The following is a 17618-nucleotide window of genomic DNA, read 5'->3' on the forward strand; positions in this document are numbered from 1 at the left end:
GTCTAATGCCACTGTAATTTCCCCATGTTCTTTCTTCCCATGGAGGCTCTGCATTGTCTGTACAACAGACCGGGGCATAATAACCCATTTACCATATCCCAAATTCCATTTTTCATGTTTCAACAGTTGGGAAGGCCTTTTGATTTATGCGTGTTTTCCTACTCCCCCATTGATTCTTCTTCATGTATTGCTAGCTTCATTTATCATTGCCCCCGATGGATGGATCCTTACCTTATCCTGTATGTACATAGCAAAATCCTTTGGTTCATCCAGACTTTACTCTTCCCTGTAGAACAAACTAGGTGGACGTCGACTAGCTGACAGGTAAGCTCTGGCAGAGCTACTCTGCACAATGTACACTACATGGTAGTACAGAACTCATGATGAAACTGTCATTGTTGCCAATAAGTACATAGACAAAGACGAAAGGAAAAAAGCAAAGACGCCTGTCACGTTAGAAATAGCCTGAAAACGCAACCTTTGTATCTCAGACGCCAAATCCCACACAAGGCTCATTTCGAGCCCAAACGACAAAGAAGAACACCAGGAATGGAGGAAAGGGAAGAAAACCGTAGGATCTTTCGGCTCTCGACAAAAAAGGAAAAAAAAGTTAAGTAGATACAAACAAGAATGGAATGTTGGTTCGTTGACATTGCAGACGAGCATAACTGCAATGTGTGATTGGCAGAAAAGATGGCGAAGATGAAATTGCTTGAATCAAAAACCAGGTGCTAATCATACTCCTGAAGAAAGACAGTTCGTCAGAGACGCGGCCTAACGCGCCAGGCGTGTACCTATTATGTCATGGCGTGTTTAGGCGTGCCCCTTTGGCTTGGATAGCATGTTGAGACGGCTCATGCTGAGGACACCGCGGTTCTTTTGTCTCGTGCTGGCAGGGGTGCCAGCTTTTCCGGTAGAAGGCCGCACTGGGGTCTTGATGAGGCGCTTCGCTGGGCTTGGCTTCACTGGGCTTGGAGTGGGTGGGTTTGACTTGAGTCTCTTGGTGCTGCGCTCGTCGGTGTGCGCATCAGCCGGTGGGACGTTCTCGGTGTTTTCGGCGTTGGAAGTGTCATCGACCTCGCTACGATGCCTCTTCTTGTTGCCGATTCCGTGAGCAATTCCGTGAGCAATCACGGGCATCTCTGGATACGAAGCAGTCTGTTCCACAGCGTTCGAGGGGCGCACGCGACGGATGGATGAGATGCTGGGGGAATCAGCAGCGGCAGCCGAGATAGCGGAATTCTTCTCTGGCGTGAGAGTCGGGAGGATCGGATAGAACACATCGGTGGAAGTAGACCGTTGCTTGACAGAGGGGCCCTTGGAGGGCGAGGGAGACGCCAGAGCAAGCTCCTGACGGGATTTGACACTTGGAGTAAACTCAACATGCTTCTTTGGCGAAGGGGTTGGAGCGGAGTCAGTCAGATCAACAGTGGAGCCCCCAAAGAGCGTGTTGGGTTTAAAATCAGGTGCAGCAACATGGGTGCCAGATGCAATTTTGGCAGGATCACGAGAGAAAAGAGGCTGACGCCGGCGAAGAATAGATCGAAGGTTGCTGAGGGTTGGCAACTTGCCCTTGAGGCGTGGGTTGAAATCGGTACGAGGTGTTCGTGGCGAGGCAATCGTTTTAGCAACCGGGGAGAATTTCAACGATGGGATCATGGAAGTCTTCGGCGCCTTGATACTGGTAGCAGTTGAGCGAGCGAGGGAAGCACGGGTGGGGGTCATGAGTGAGTTGCGAACACCTGGGCGAGGGCGTGGGCCCGCGGGTCTGCGAGGCGTCTCAGGTTTCTCCACAGGCTTCTCCGCATGTTTCTCTGATCCACGAGATGAGGTATCTCCGGTTTTGTTGTGCTTCACACGTTTAGCGGTAGCGGCAGGAGTAGGGGCAGGCAACGCCGAGTTCTTTGCGGCAGGCCGAGAGGGAGATGAGTTTTGGCTCTCCGGCTCGTCAAGCTGCGCTTTGGATTTAGATCGCTTGAGGGTCTTGGTAACAGGCTGGAAGCGACCAGGAGTAGCGCGGAATGCCGAAGCGTGTCCAGCAATCGAATCCATCTTCTTAAATTCGGCCATGTGCACATCGCTGAATCGGCCAGCCCTGCCCTTCGGCATGGCAATCTTCCGGTCTCCGTGCTCTTCGTGATCTTGCTTTGATTTGTCGTGAATCATCTGGGCCTTGATTCGGGCTACGTCGCCACGGACACTTTCCATGAGTTTCTTGGCCTGGTCGCTGAGGTCGTTTTCTTCGGAGGAGAACTTGAATTCGAATCCTGGAGTTCCAAACTGGGTAGTCGCGGGAGACGCCTTGGATTTGGTAGGTGTATTGTCAATTACGCCTTGCTTGACAACTTTGCCATCAGCATCCTTCTTGACGGGGTTGAATCCAAGGATCAGCCCCGAGTCCGCGCGTTTGGTCGTGCTTTGGTGCACCTTGCTGGGATGCATTTCTTCTCGAGGTGGACGAGCCGCTGTCGCACTAGTTGGAGTTTGCGCGGTCGCGGGTTTCTTTTGAGCAGACGCGTTGGGAGTCTTTTGAGATGGTGTCTGCGCGACTGGGGTCTGAACATGGGGAAGATTATGGTTGGCAGTCTCTTCCCCTTCGGCAACGGAGGCAAGTCTGGAAGCCGCAGTTTGCTGGGGTTGTTGAGGGGTAGGGTCTTCAACCTGAGCAGAAAAGAAATAAACATTAGACATGAACCTCCACGAGGATTACCTGGGCCCATCCCACAATGGGATGTTGCTATGCTAACTCACCTCCGGAGACTCTTGGGCGCGACGAATGCGCGCGGATCGGCGAATCGCCATAGCTGCAAAGAAAAACACAAGCGACAGACAGTGAGATGTGAGGAAATTGCAATAGTCTGAAAAAGTATTGCAGGGATAGATCTCAAGAAAGGGAGTGGGGAAGCATGGAAGTCGAGGCGGTCGAAGCGGTCGAAGCGAACGAAATGTAAACAACGCGCTTGACGTCAGATGACTCAGCAGCTCTATAAGCGCCAACAAATTCGAGCTCTCTCTTCTTTTGACAATTTTGACAGTCAGATTGTTTTGTAGTACAATTATGCTCCATGAAGTAATTGTGCCTTTCTTGAGCTTCTTTGATACCCGGAACACCCGGCCTATACGCAGAAGCCCCGGACTGGAAGGGGTCTACAGGAGCAGCCCCAAAAGTTTTAAACACTCTCTTTTCACACAAATTGAGATCAGGTTATGAATTCGTTTCTTGAATATCTCGCTTCTGTTGATGCCGTGATCATACTTCTCAAGTGCAGAGGAAAACGAATTGTAAAGCTTTCAATATTGAGGTTAACGATAAGTGGATATCAACATACTAACAAGCGCTCCCAAGTTCAGAGTGATAGACAAGCACAGTTTCACATTCTCAGCTCATTAAAGCACCTGAGTATTAGAACCCAAATCGTTTCCAGCTATATAACTTCGTCTTGATAACCAACTAACCTTAAACGTTAACGTGGTGTTGAAGCCTTATCTCTCAGGCAACAACCTCCGCTTGAGAGAACTTTTAACCTTCCGGGTGCCCAGACGAGCCTCAGCTTTGTCGTCTGGTTATAAAACATCGATCCCTCGTGTCTGGGGTCTGCCACCAGATGAAGCTATGAGCGCAAATGGGAAGATCAGAAACAACGGGATACTCGAAACCCGTGCTAGAACTCGACGTGGCCGCAAGACAACATCCTGTTCCCAATGCCACTCCCGGAAACAGAAATGCAACAGAGAGTTACCATGCTCTCGCTGCATTCAACGTGGAGTGCCCGAGTTGTGCCGGTGGCCCGACAAAGATAGAGACCATGGAGCTCCCTCTCAGGGGGCAGTCAGCGCAGCAGGTAAGGTTAACACCGCCCACACAGCAAGTATTGAGTTTGACAAGGTGACCATACAGCAGATAACCAGGGCACAGAGCTAGGGCAGTTATATATTGCCAGAGGAGCACCGAGCTTCTTTGGAAACTCTTACTTTGGCCACCAGGTGGCAGCACGTATGATCCAGGAATCTGCTCCTGATTTACCCCCGATGAGCCTTTTGTCCAGCAAGGACTCGTTGCAATCATTCCGGAATGACTCCGGTCCATTCTCACAAGTCTGGGATCTACTTGGTCTTTTACCGCGGAATAAGGTGACTGTTGATCAGTTGATCGAGAGATTCTTGACTGAGATCAACTGGGCCATCGACACGGTCCACCCCGAGACCTTCAGACAGCAATTCGCAGAGTTCTGGGGGCGAAAGTTTGGATTTGACGAAATTGCTGGCGTGGATCTTCGATGGCTCGCTCTCTTATTTATTATCCTGGCCTTCAGTGTGCTCCTAGACAGCCCCACGACTTCTTCACCTGAAAAACGAAAAGAAAGCGAGGAAGCTTCTCTTCGCTTTTACTGGGCTGCCAGACGAGCCATCGTTATTTCACCCTCTTTTCACGGAGAAAGCTTGGATCTTGTTAGAGCAGGCCTGATGGTCACACGTTATTTGCTATATACCCGGCAAGTCGCTGAGAGTTGGCTCACCATCAGCTTTGCTATGCGTATGGCTCAAGCACAGGGCATGCATATCGATGGAGAAAAGTGGGGACTATCCAAGAAAGCTACGGAGACCAGAAGACGCCTCTGGAGCAATCTGTACATGCTCGACAAGACCATTGCACTTGCTCTCGGAAGGCCATACGCCATATCGGATCATATGTGTCTCATCAAAGCACCAGAAAATGTGTGGCTGGATGGACTGACAGATGAGCAGTCATCTACAGCCAAGGCCCATGCTATAAGCTACCCGACACGGAGTACTGTATCGCTTCTTGGAACTGCACTAGCTAAAATTGCAGGTGAAATACAGGACCGATGCTTTGGCCTGTACCCTGCGTCATACGACATGGTAGTCGAAATGGATGACAAGCTTGTTGCGTGGAAACAACAACTACCTGCGTATTTTTCTGTGGATGACCCCGAACTATCACTGGATGACTCGAATACATTCTTGCCATGGCATCGGCTCTATCTGCACTCCGCATTTCATTTTGCTCGAATCACTCTTCATCGACCTCATCTTCTACGCGAATCCATCACTAATCGCTTCGGCCTAAGCCACGAGGCATGTATATCCTCTGCGTCTTCCGATCTCAAGATCAGGTTACAGTCATTAAACTACGGAACGGCAGAAAACATGAGATGGACACTAGGAACCCACAACATGTTCAACAGTGCCTTCATTCTTGGTATTATAGCGGTGCGGCGACCAAATGCCCCTCAAACTGCCGCCATATTGAACGACCTCGAGGAATATTGCGAAAGACTGCGAAAGGATGTCTGGCTTAACGAATTTGGCCTTGCTGAGGTCAAAGTGGTCGAGTTGTGTATCATCCGCACCAGAGGATTTGCCCAAGCCACCGAACAGCCGAGCGACAAGACTCCAATAAGTTCACCCGACGTTTTGCCAGACTTTATGATACAACAGCGAGAAGGTAACTCAGACATGTCGACAACAATGAATATCGCGGGTGCTGGAATGGCCGATTCCCCCAGTCAGCCACCAGTTTATTCTCCTGATATGATGTGGCCCGCAGTCTGGGAAGATCAGAACTTTGCGTTTCCACAAGCAGCAGATCTTGAAACCTGGGAGCAAATGATTTCTGAGATTGCATATCATACATAGTATATCTGACGGTAGCATTGAGGTCATTCTCATCACTGTTGGCAAACTTGCAGGGCTCATAAACCATATCAAGAGCTTCTTGTCGACCCAAATGAGATACAAGTCCTTTGTCACAGAGTCTCCAATGACCAATCCCCTCGTAAAAGAAGTATACCACTTCTTGAAATCCACTTTTACTACTCATCCACAGAGTGCAAAGTGTATGTAGTGCAGCCTCACCCTGAAGAGGGCGAGTAACTTGAGATTTTCCGGCACATTGTCACGTCACAGCGATTATCCCTGCCGCTCTAGAAAACTATATGAGCAGTTGTTGCTGTTCGACCCCACTAAGACGATCCAGATACTTCATAACTCTGAAGCAATATATAGCAAATTTGGATCGAAAGGTAGGGGTAGCGTGTGCTGTATGTCTGACCTGCCATCTGTCTGACTATCATTAGCTTGCGATGGGCGAAGGGACGGAGAGAAATGCACGTGTCACGATGAGTGGGTGCTAGCCCTATGACCCTTTGACGATCTCACGCTCCTTTCTCATTAGGCGGAGACCGCGCTGGATTTGAAGCATCGAGGCATCTTCCGTGATATCAGTTGGTGAGAATGCAGGTATCGAGGGCGGAAACAGGCATTAGAAGTGTACTTGGGAAGGTACCAGATCTGCAAGTGCAATTATGAACAATGACAACGAATCGTTGACGTGTACAACATCATCTCATCTCTCATGCTCCACATCGACCGGCGGGACAGGTTCGGAAGTGTTGTCTATCCTGAAACGATCCACGCATGATGTACGGCATATCTGAGCGGAGTTTACGATTAACCTAACGATACGGTGACTGTAGATCGAATGCTACCGAACCCGAGGTCAATATAGTACCACGAAGTTTGTAGATCAGGCGTACGCCCCGAAGCAATCCATCCATGATCTCCAGTACATCTGAGCTGAATCCGAGTTCAATCTAAGGCTACGGGGACATTAGATCCGCCTAGAGGATCACGCGATTTGACGAATATTGTTTGCACATGTAGACTGATAGATGTCTGCTTGTATTTCTGTCTTATGTGGAATTATTGAGCCAGCTATGTCCCTCGAAAATGTCACCCCTACTCGCCGTAGCGCCGAAAACGTGAATGATCTATTTACCGATGGCCATTACAATCGTAAACACAGCCGGGTAACTAGGAACAGATTGGGCCTCTTACTTCCATGATCACCGTATCGAGGTAGTTGTTAAGAACTCATAAATTCAGGACCCACGCGCATCGCCTCGTGTGTTCTCCTGGCTGTCTGTTGTTGTTCAAGCTACTTCTTCTCCTGGGACTTTAGGTCGCCCTGGTTATCAGGGGCTTCACCCTTGCTGTTAATACCAGCGAGGGCTTCATGGTAGGCATTTTCAAGCTTGCGGCGACCCGTCAGGTGAGTCCATCGGGCGGATTTGGCCTTGGTGTCCGTGAGGGTGGCCAGGAGCTCCCAATCCATCTGTACAGCATATACGTAATTAGCTTGAGCAGCATTAAGCTTGCGATGTTTCCAACCTTGCCAGTGGTGGTCATGCACAGGTTAGCAAGAAGCAGGTGCTTGGTCTCACCCGGGGTGAGGCCGGCGAGATCGGATGTCTCCTTCGCTTTGGTAGGGGAAGACATGATGAACCGTTGAAAGCGGATCGTAAGATGGTAGACAAGTAGAATGGATGTAGATGAATGGAGGTTGGAAGGACTGGTGGCTGAGCGACGTCGAGAGAAGAACAACAAAGGGACAAGGGTTTCCCAAGTCGGGGTGGTATAGTATTACCTCGCCTGTGTCGCCAACGACTAAGCATACGAGCAAATACGGTAATCCCCATACGATAGCTTTGTAAAAGTTGCTAGATTCTTAAAGAGAGAGACACTAGAAACGTGCAGCCAGGTACATACAGGAAAGGATATGACCATCCCAGCTTTGTTTGCTAGATGATTGAATTCATGCAAGAAGATAATAAACCCATCAGACTATACAGAGAGGTATCCAAAATCCTGTTCAAGGAATGAGATCTCGATACAAAAGAGAAAGTTCTAACATTTGCAAAGGGTGTCCTTCGAGCTCTGGTGTGTCATTTAACCGGAGGTAACGTGAAGGGGACCGTTACCGTCATCAACAGGGCAGCCATCGCTGTCAGAATCGAATTCGACAACACAGCTAGCGTCTTGACCGATAGAAATACCAATGAAAGTGGTATCAGTCTGTCCGGTACCGGTGCCAAGGCTGTTGCCATAACCGTCCTTGACCTCGCAGGTTTCAGGATGGCCTCCGAAATTAGCCATGCACTTGAACTTGCGTGGGGTACTCCAGCAGTCACCCTCGATGGTGAACTCGCGGCCGTCGTCGGTGTTGTAACAAGGAGCGTGGTCATCGGGGAAGCCTTGGTCATAGATGGCTTCGCCAGCGTCGTTGATGATAGCAAAGCCGGAGTAATGTCCGTTCGTGTTTCCACCGGCAGGACCGGAGATTGTGGAAAAGTCACCAGACGACCAGACGACCTTGAGGTGCTCGGCGTAGACGCTACCAGAGGCAGCCATCAGGCAGAGAAGAGCGGTGCGGAGAGAAAACATGATGGTGCTGTGAAAACTGATATTTGAAGAATGGTTTGTTTATAGCTGGAATGGGAGCTATGTTTGTTGTTGATGCTCCTCTCTTGATGCTGCTGTTCAGAGGGCTTTTATACTTGCTCGGAGCCATCCTGAAAGCCGGTACCAAGAGCACTGCGCTCCTATGCTTACTATGATATCATGAATATGAGCTGCTGTGGAGAAATATCAGCAAAGCACAAAAGGATTGACGGGGCTGAATCGGGGCCCACTGTCCACTTTCTGGAGAGTGGGCCTATCGACCATTATATTGCAGGAAAAAAACAATTTACGATATGGCTCTGAGTGTTTGCCTTCTACTATACAGCATGCCTGGCGTTGATTCCTGCATATGACCCGACATTTGAAAGCATTACCTTCCGGGAGACCTGGCAGGCAGATTTGGGGTTGGTGGTAAATTATGCTACAGTGCATTGAGTGATTGGTTAGCTCCACCTATTAAGGGTCCAAAAATTAGCTGAAGGAGTCTTATTCTGATGCAAGTCGTCTAATGAACTGTTAGAACTGAAGTGGATAATATGAGTGCTGATCCAGGGGTCAACTCAAAAATCCCAGCAAGACCAAGACTTTACATACTAGCTGTTAGAGATACCCCGAACCCACAGAAGAGCAGAATATCGATTGGAATGTAGAATACAGTACTTTCATTGCCTAGAGACTCTTTGAAACGTGGGACCGTCAATTGTGACTAGTCCCAATCCCGAAAATGAACGTAGATCTCCCATTGCTGTGCAATTACAAACAATGATGGAAGGTTGGTCGACAGGGTATAGTTGCTTCACATGACCAGTGTATCATTTTTTACTTGAATGCAAGATTCTGCATCCCAGAAAATCAGCACTAATGAAGGCTAAAACCAAGGCAGGGAAATGGGGGCCAAATCCTAGAGCAAAAGTCTGCAAGCCAATGGCCCCAAATTGTTTGATTATCTCATATTCTGCAGGGCAATCCAATGGACTACAACTACAACTCTAATATAGAGTATATCACTACCCCTGATCCTGAACAATAGCTTCAATCCGTATCTTTAGAAATATAACATGTACTTCGGATGCCCCACATAGAGCTTTCCTATGGTGTAGCTTTCAAAGTGCTTTAATTTCTACTAATCACGATATGAATAAAGCCAAGCGGAATTTTGTAGGCCACGGCTTTGCCAAGGCGGTTTCAATTGCGTGGGGGTATATCCCAAATTCGATGCCTATCACTTACCACATCTCGCACAAGGTACATGTATGCAGTGTGTGGGGGTCCGTGTTTAGGTATATCCTCATTTTTTAGTAACAAAGGTGCATGTAGTAGTATATAGTAGTAGATGTAGTAGGCAATGCCCCCCGGTGATCTACACCGTTTCAGATGAATATCACTCAGTATCGAATTGCCAAGTCCCCGTCCCCACTGAATCTTGCGTTAGTCTCCACCACGACATACCATGCTTGGAGCAGTTTTGGCTGATCACCAGTGCTCACAAATGTAGGATAGATGTTGGAAGACCTTTGTAGACGTGATCCTAGATACTTCGGATGATCCGTACTCTATAAATATATCCTGGTCATATAAATGCCGATCATGTAAGACGAGTGTGAATATCACGCTGTGGTAAGGGGCTCTATAGAAAAAGGTCCCACGGTTAATACGCTATCCAACGTCAATTGGTGAATAAGTCTCTTATACATTCAGGCTTCTATAGACCCATGGATGAGACAGCAGGCTACAGTAACAAATCATCCCCGAGTGATCGATTTTTAAATGTCTTCAGTAAAGGTATTCGGAAGATGTCCGAGAGTATGTAGACAGCTCCAGGATTGTAAATGATCGGAGCATAACCAGGCCCCAATCTTACATTATGGATCGGGATTTGAAACTACCAACCCCAAACAAGAAAGTGACTTCTCCTGCCACATTCGAACGCCGATCCCCACTTGGCGAGTGAAATCCGTTCTGAGGAACACCAGTCCCGCACTTAACAGCATCTGATCTCAGAAGAACCATCCAATACATTCGAAATAGTTATTCAATCCGAATGGAACTGGTTCCAAGTGTAGCCCAAAGACTAAACAAATTCCCTTAACATTCTGTGATTATCGAATGAACGTCTTTAGGAAGAAGGAGATTAATTCACAAAAGGGACAGGGCAAGCACTTGGAATCCATCCTTTACAAATCGACTTATGTAAGTTCCAAATATAAATTATAATGTGTTGATACGTATGCAGGCATACAAAATGTCACAGGATGTAGCGGAAGTCCGGATGGAAGTCTCCACCTTTCTTCTCATAGGACCCTGAGCTGACAATCCTCTCCCTCTCCTCTGGTGACATTTGAGCCCGCTTAGTGTTGTGGTATCGCAGCAACGTCCACATTCCCGCGTTTCCAAAGAATGCAAGGCAGATCGTAGCAAGTGAAACGGAATGCCCAGTCACATAGCGCCCATTAACTGGTGACTTGTAGATTTGACCCGCCTGTGGCATATGTTAGCTTATGCCAAAAATCAAAGCACCCATTTGAATGTTGTCTTACAATTAAACCTGCACAATTTCCGATAGATTGCTGAAGACCCACTGCCATGGCACGTTTATAGTAACCCGAATGACTATTAGCATTCCAACTGACTCCGAGGCCAACAACCGCGTAGATTCTGAAAGAAATGTCAGCTGTTATACCCCAATGTATTCTTAGAGCGATGGAGTGTCCATACCCAGTAACACAAACGTATGTTGCAAAATAAAGTGGACCACGCGCATGGACATCCACTCCCAACATCAAAGCATATCCAACGGCCGTTACGAGACACAAGGGGACCATGAAGACAGCCCGCATGCGAACTCGGTCAGACAGATTGGCAACCACCAAGTAGAAAGCGGAAGCCCAGATATACACAGGGACAGTGAGTAGTTGGGTTTTAACAGAATCATAGCCAAATCCTCGAATAATTGTAGGTAAGAAGGTGCTGAATCCGAAGGAACAAGTGTTGACGCATATTTGGTTGAAGGAGGTGAGCCAGCTCTTAGGGTCTCTCAGGGTTTTCCACACTTCCTTAATATCGAATTCTTCGGAATCAGCGTAACGCGCATTTTGCTGCATACGCATGCGCATCAACTCTTTATCTTCCTCGTTCAAGAAGTAAGCGGTTTCATAATTGTTCGGAAGAAGGAAGAAAGTGGCAATGCCAACGACGGCGCTCATTAATCCCTCCACAATGAAGAGCCACCTCCAGCCTTCGAGGCCACTTGCGCCGTCCAAGCGAACCAAACCAAACGCTAGACTATAATATTTATTAGCATGTGCAGTAAAAGGGTTCGATAACCTAAAGAGGGCTTCACGCACAGGCCGCCAAATCCTCCACTCAGAGCAGCAGATACAAAAAGATATGAAATTCTTTGTGCTTGCTCTTCGCGCTTGTAGAAAGTGGTCAAGAGAACCGTCAAGCAGCTAAACAATTATTAGCTTAACTTTGGCACAAATATGATAACGAAACTCACGGGAATAGACCGCTCTCAAAAACACCGAGGAAAAGTCTGGTAATATAAAGCCCCGCAACATTTTTGACAAAGCCGCCGGCAAGAACTGACGCACTGAAACCAATGATTAACGCGGATATCAATCTGTTTGGGCGTAATTTCTTGAGAAGCATCGAAAATGGGATCTCGAAAAAGACATAGGTCGCGTAAAACAGAGAGACGGCATCTGTTTCCGATTTGTTAGCTCCGAGTGTAGTAAGAATGGGATATGAATGAGCTCACTCCCTAGTTCATTTCCAACTAGACCGATGTCTTCCTGTGAGCACACAGTTAGTATTGAAAGCCCCTCCAGCCACTTATGGTCTCGTGCTTACTGGCATTCCTGCAACAGCCGCGTTTCTAGAAAATATTAGCAATTGGACATATTCTGTGTGAGATAAAAGCTTACCCCAAATTGCTACGATCAAGATAGGCAACCAAAAAAATGAGCATCACTAAGGGGCAAATGCAGAGGTCAAGCTTCCACAGAAGCTTCTTCTCGCGGACGGGATCAATTGAGAAGTTGCCCATTTGCACATCATGGTCCGAAGATGTGTCGGCTTGAAATTTGATGTCTGTTTCCTTGATTGTCATGCTGGGCAAGGAATAGTAGGGTGATGCCGAGAACGGAAACAAGTAGACATATGATCCTCATCGGTCTTTAAGTACCGATCACATCTATACAGTCGTTATCAACCATCGGTGAATACATCGGTTTATTCAAAGAATTGGGGGGAAAGGGGGCGGTAATTGTCCGACAACATTGGTGGCGCCTATCGCAGCCGAATTGAACCGTGAGAGATAAGAAGCGAGAGTGACCAATTCCTTCTCTTAATTGGCTCTACCTTAATTTTTCGTAACCTTAAACATCACTTTTACATGTTATACACCACAATATGGACTTTTTGATATTATATTTAATCCCATTGAGTCTTTCACAGATGCGATATAGGGTTCCCAAATTCCGACAAGGTTTTGTCGGGCCTGGTCGGCCTGATCCGATAACTTTGCCATTCCCCGCGTTTTATCATCTTGGCATCGGTAAATTCAAACCTTGTCCCTTTGATCGGCCACCAATTTCCCGATGAATTTCCCGACTCTAGTCGGGGGTACATCATGAGACATTGATAAGAAGAGAAAGACGACAGGTTTTGTAACTTCTGAATTGTTCTTTATTTTGCTTATCTTTGAACATGACGATTTCTAATGATTCGAAAACAAACGGGGTTAAACCAAGTTTACCTACAAACCATCCAGTAAGTTTTTCCTTGCATAAGTGTTCCTTGCAATTCGATTGAACTGATTTTCTCCAGGTTTGGAAACGATGGGTCCGCTTCAGAGGCAAAGATGGTGAAATCTACGGAGGCGAGCCTGTAAATGCGAACATTGATGGTATTACATGTCAATGCCCTTTAAGAAATTTCATTTGGTTAACAAAATCGCAGTGGGCCAGGCCATAGAAAAAAACTTTGAAGTGGCTGTCAAAGTCGTGGCTGGCGGCTCAGCGTTGGATTATGACGCTTCCTTTACTGGTGAAATCAAGGTCATTGATCAGCTTCTATCTCCAGTGTCACAAAAAGAAGCTGGAACTATTCGCTGTGTTGGTCTCAATTACAAGGAGCATGCCGCTGAGATGAAGATGACTCTTCCAAAAACACCAACGTTCGTATATTGACCCTTTGGTGCTAGCTACTTGCTGATATTTGAAAGCGTTTTCCTCAAGGCAGAGACCTGCATTGCTTCTGCCGCCGATCCAATCATATTACCTCCCAATGTGGCTTATGATGAAGCAGACTATGAGGTTGAGTTGGCCGTGGTCATTGGCAGGGAATGCAAGAATGTTTTAGTTTCTGAAGCATCGAACTACATTCTGGGATATTCCGTCGCCAATGACGTGACCGCCCGCAAGCATCAGGAACAGACTTCGCAATGGTCGTATGCAAAGGGCATGGTATGCTTTGGGAAGTTGCTTCAGATAAGGTTAGCATCATAGCTGACATCCACCAGGACGGTTTCTGTCCTCTCGGCCCATGTATTGTTTCCACAGAGCAAATCCCCGATGCTGCCATTTTGAATCTGAAGACCTCTCTCAACGGGAAGATTATGCAAAATGGATCTGCCGACGACATGATATTCAGTATACCCGAAATTGTCTCTTATCTATCTCAGGTATGGGTGAAAAGTCCAAAGGCCTAAATGTCCTACTTAGCTTACAATGATAGGGTCACACCTTATTGCCTGGAACGGTCATCATCACAGGGACACCTTGTGGAATTGGTATCTCACAGAAGCCCCCACAATTCCTTCAGCCGGGGGATGAACTACGAGTGAGTATAAGCCATGGAATCGGTACACAAGTATGCCCAATTTCGAGAGTATAAACCTGTTCTGAATGGAGAATCTAATTTTGTTCTTTTTTCAAAAGAATCATGTCCCGAATGTCTCCCCAATAAGTCCATAGCACAGTTGTAAAAACAGTTGTGGGTATAGCAAAGACCCAGTAGATCCAGAAGTTGCTCGACATATTCCAACCAGTATCAGGGCCGTAGTTGAAAAATGACATGCTGAAGATAGCGCAGATGAAGGTAGGAGGCAGGAATGTGAGAGTAACGAAAGCGATTGTTTTCATGGTGGCGCTATCCAGTTGAGTAGCGCGACTGATTTCAAGGGTAATACTTGAATCATGCTGGGCCACAGTGTTGAAAGCCAGCTGGATCTCGTTTTGAAGCCTCTTTTCATTCGAGATTGACCGAGAGCGTAGATTGGCGATGAAAGATTGGAAAAAGCGCAGACGACGGTGGATATCCTCAGATGCACTGGTGGCGTTCTCATGGCTCAAGTTTTTATAGTATTCATGTTCAGTCATCAAATACTCTAAACTTTGCATGGTGGCATCTAATGTCTCATTGACATGAATTGCGTGCCGTGCGATGTCGTGGAGCCGCCTGTAGTCAGGCTGTGGTCTACCTTCTGGTTTCCTTTCGGTCTCCAAGGCTCGAACATGGTCTCGGATAGCCCACACAGAGGGTTCTTGGGCGCGAGCAATCTGTTCCATCAGATATGGGTGAGCCCAGAATGGATCACTGAGAAGACTCGGGTCCGGATGCATGAGAGCTCTGAGACATCGCCCTTGGATCGGTGGCTGCATATCGAATGCAAGGACAATAGTCTGACCAGTGGACGGTAGCCATCTAGTGAAGAGATTTGTATAATACCATGTGAAACTGGCATCGGGTTCCACCTGTTTTACAGTAAATTTAGACCAGGTGTCTAGCAAAATCAGCGCTATCACATTAGTTACTATCTGTGTACTTACTGAAGCCAGTAACAACTCCAGAACGCCTCGTGCTTTCACATCCAAAACCGCCATTTCCATCTCGGAAATATTTTGACCACCAGAATTTAGGCATAGCGAGCGCATCTGCAAAAGACTCTCGACACTGATGGCACTTTTGAATCGCAAATGAGTTGGCGACACTTGATTCGTCAGCAATCTTCTGGACATGGAGTCCTATCACATACATTATGCATACTTTTGACCAAGCAGGAAGAATAGAAGAAATGTCGCTAGGATCTTCAATATGAAAATTTACGAGGTGAGTCTCTCGCCAGTCGTCTGCAAGTTCACCGTTCCATTGGTACACCAACAGGTTGGCACAGACTAGGTAGTTTGGTTCCTGCATTTTGTAAAACCTAGACAAACGGATTGCCGCAATGATAGACAAGAGACAATGCAAGGGTTGGGCAGCAAATGCTGAGTGGGAGAAAAGAGCGGTCGCAGGTGAGACGGGCCGTGCCCCTCTCTCAGCCTCTCAGCCTCAAGTGGAGTAACACGAGATGTCTTGGAATTGCTTCAATTTCATAACTCCCAGTAAGTATCAGATACATTGCTTATTTATATTCCCTATCGCCAAGGTTCGCTATCCAATGATGGCGGCCCGGCATACTTCTCATAACCCCAAACCCAGTACCAGGCGGAAGCAATTAAAATGAATGCCACAAAAACGACTGGTGCATAATTGACTGTCTCCGCGGAGACAGGAATTGAAGTTGGCATGCAGAAAAGGGGAATAGCTAGGATACTCCAAGCTAAATGCGTAAATATTTAGCGATGTTCGTTTAGCAATCATAGATCAGATGTCTTACCCAGAGCCACAATGTTACAAACCAGCCCAAGGGTTCCAAGATCGAATTGTCCATTCTTGATGTGCTTTCGACCCCCAGCAAGAGACACTGCAATTGGGCAGGCATAGCTGACAGTCAAAGTAATCACTCCAACGCCAGAGAAAGCATTGAATGCAGCAGTTGATCCGAAATAAATGAAACCAAGCAAGATCTGGACAGCCGTGCCAAGCATCATAGCGTTGAATGGGACACCATCTTTATTCACCTGCTTCCACCATTTAGAGCCCGGGATACCCCCGTCGCGAGCAAAGGCCCAAGTACTTCGCGAGACAGCCGTGGTACAGCCAATCACACAGAGCAAGGCGAGAACTATCAGAGGAAGCAGAAGCAAGAATGACCCAACTTCATTTCCAATAGCAGACTTGATGATAGTTGGCATTGGCTGGCCGGATGCGAGGGCGGCAAGCATTGTGGTATCCGGGAGTACAAAGACTAAGGGAACAAGGAAGAGGAAGCCGGCCACGGTGTTCAAAATGACCGTACCGACCATCGCCTTCGGGACTTGTGTTGATGGATGTTGAACTTCTTCGCACATACTTCGAGAGGTAAGTTACGACCTCGGGTAATGGGTGAAGACCACGTACCAAATAATCATGCCAGTTGATGAGGTGCTGTAAGCAGCTTGCAGAAGTCCAACACAGAAAGACCAGCCAGCTGGCCATCCGGACTGGGGCTCGAAGTTGGTGAAGACATACTCGGCATCGTGTCGACCGTCTTTAGCAATTACGAGAACACATATCACAATAGCCAGTACACCAGCAAGTGTCCAAAATATCGCAAAAGTCTATTGAAGGCGTCAGCAAATCCAGGCAAATAAAAGGACGTCTGATCGTACGTCAAGGTAAGGCAGCCACTTATTCCCAAAAGCCGATACTGCGGTAGAAAGAAAAGTGACAGCAAGGAATATAAGGAAAACTTGGTAAGTTTCGGCCTCGAAAATTCCCACTCCAGGTGAAGACTCAAAAACATTAATACATGAAACGAGGAAAAGGGTGCTTCCAAGATTGACTGCGAGGGTGATAGTAATGTTGCCAACAACATATGACCACCCACAGATCCAGGAAGCAATCCGTCGGTATGAAGGCGGCGATAGCATGAAGGTTTGGTAGTAAACACCCCCTGCAGTTGGGTAGACGGAGGTAATTTCACCAAGGGAAGCAGCCACGCAGAGGATAACCACAGACACTGCAAGCCATCCCCAGATGATGTTTACCGGACCTCCTCCGACAAGCGGATAGACGAATGTTGTTGCGAGGCCATATGGGATTGCTGCAAGGACAAATGACATAAAAGCCACCTGGAGGGTAGATCGGTTTCGTACTAGTTCAGGCTCGTAGCCAAGGGCTTCAAGTACACCGTTTGCTGAGGTATGTTTGCCTTCTTCGATTTTGGGACAGTCGTCAAGTGCATCGGGCTCGAACTTTTTGTCTTTTGAAGAGCCGTGCTGCTTGGTGTCGACTTCGGTTGCCATGGTCAAGGTGCTTTAGGGAATTGCAGCAAGTGGGTTATCACAATAGCGCGCTGGGAAGGGGTTTAGAGGAAATATTTTGGTAATGCTAGGTAAAAAAGAGAAGTGTTAAGCGGTAAAAAGATTCTTTGGGAGCTTATGTCCTCAGCACACCCAAACATCGAGGAACACCCAGGCTTATAAAGT

General features: G+C 47.4%; 8 protein-coding genes across 8 annotated transcripts; 2 read left to right on the plus strand and 6 right to left on the minus strand.

The window, feature by feature from the left end:
- Positions 1 to 813: 813 nt before the first annotated feature.
- On the minus strand, positions 814 to 2875 carry N7446_002617 (uncharacterized protein; the record flags this gene model as incomplete). The annotated part of the gene is made up of 2 exons (XM_058511366.1): positions 2752 to 2875; positions 814 to 2661 (listed from the first exon to the last, which is right to left on the minus strand). Exons 1-2 carry the CDS (start codon positions 2800 to 2802, stop codon positions 814 to 816), a joined length of 1899 nt encoding a protein of 632 aa, XP_058376902.1. The 5' UTR covers positions 2803 to 2875.
- A 748-nt stretch (positions 2876 to 3623) lies between these two features.
- Positions 3624 to 5658, plus strand: N7446_002618 (fungal specific transcription factor domain-containing protein; the record flags this gene model as incomplete). The annotated part of the gene is made up of 2 exons (XM_058511367.1): positions 3624 to 3842; positions 3910 to 5658. 2 exons carry the CDS (start codon positions 3624 to 3626, stop codon positions 5656 to 5658), a joined length of 1968 nt encoding a protein of 655 aa, XP_058376903.1.
- Positions 5659 to 6958: 1300 nt separating this feature from the next.
- N7446_002619 (uncharacterized protein) lies at positions 6959 to 7299 on the minus strand (the record flags this gene model as incomplete). The annotated part of the gene is made up of 2 exons (XM_058511368.1): positions 6959 to 7135; positions 7192 to 7299. 2 exons carry the CDS (start codon positions 7297 to 7299, stop codon positions 6959 to 6961), a joined length of 285 nt encoding a protein of 94 aa, XP_058376904.1.
- A 450-nt stretch (positions 7300 to 7749) lies between these two features.
- Positions 7750 to 8244, minus strand: N7446_002620 (uncharacterized protein; the record flags this gene model as incomplete). The annotated part of the gene is made up of 1 exon (XM_058511369.1): positions 7750 to 8244. The coding sequence occupies one exon, from the start codon at positions 8242 to 8244 to the stop codon at positions 7750 to 7752; it is 495 nt and encodes a 164-aa protein (XP_058376905.1).
- Positions 8245 to 10507: 2263 nt separating this feature from the next.
- N7446_002621 (uncharacterized protein) lies at positions 10508 to 12373 on the minus strand (the record flags this gene model as incomplete). Its single annotated transcript, XM_058511370.1, has 8 exons — positions 10508 to 10741; positions 10800 to 10917; positions 10978 to 11544; positions 11607 to 11711; positions 11762 to 11966; positions 12023 to 12056; positions 12115 to 12139; positions 12189 to 12373. The coding sequence occupies 8 exons, from the start codon at positions 12371 to 12373 to the stop codon at positions 10508 to 10510; spliced, it is 1473 nt and encodes a 490-aa protein (XP_058376906.1).
- A 599-nt stretch (positions 12374 to 12972) lies between these two features.
- On the plus strand, positions 12973 to 14160 carry N7446_002622 (fumarylacetoacetate hydrolase family protein; the record flags this gene model as incomplete). The annotated part of the gene is made up of 6 exons (XM_058511371.1): positions 12973 to 13035; positions 13093 to 13171; positions 13225 to 13441; positions 13490 to 13730; positions 13787 to 13948; positions 14002 to 14160. The coding sequence occupies 6 exons, from the start codon at positions 12973 to 12975 to the stop codon at positions 14158 to 14160; spliced, it is 921 nt and encodes a 306-aa protein (XP_058376907.1).
- A 20-nt stretch (positions 14161 to 14180) lies between these two features.
- Positions 14181 to 14888, minus strand: N7446_002623 (uncharacterized protein; the record flags this gene model as incomplete). The annotated part of the gene is made up of 1 exon (XM_058511372.1): positions 14181 to 14888. The coding sequence occupies one exon, from the start codon at positions 14886 to 14888 to the stop codon at positions 14181 to 14183; it is 708 nt and encodes a 235-aa protein (XP_058376908.1).
- Positions 14889 to 15683: 795 nt separating this feature from the next.
- N7446_002624 (uncharacterized protein) lies at positions 15684 to 17435 on the minus strand (the record flags this gene model as incomplete). Its single annotated transcript, XM_058511373.1, has 4 exons — positions 15684 to 15868; positions 15926 to 16500; positions 16549 to 16748; positions 16800 to 17435. The coding sequence occupies 4 exons, from the start codon at positions 17433 to 17435 to the stop codon at positions 15684 to 15686; spliced, it is 1596 nt and encodes a 531-aa protein (XP_058376909.1).
- Positions 17436 to 17618: the final 183 nt, after the last annotated feature.

This window comes from Penicillium canescens (genome assembly GCF_028828765.1).
Source record: "Penicillium canescens strain IBT 15451 chromosome Unknown utg000002l_segment0_segment0, whole genome shotgun sequence".
NCBI classification, from domain to species: domain Eukaryota; kingdom Fungi; phylum Ascomycota; class Eurotiomycetes; order Eurotiales; family Aspergillaceae; genus Penicillium; species Penicillium canescens.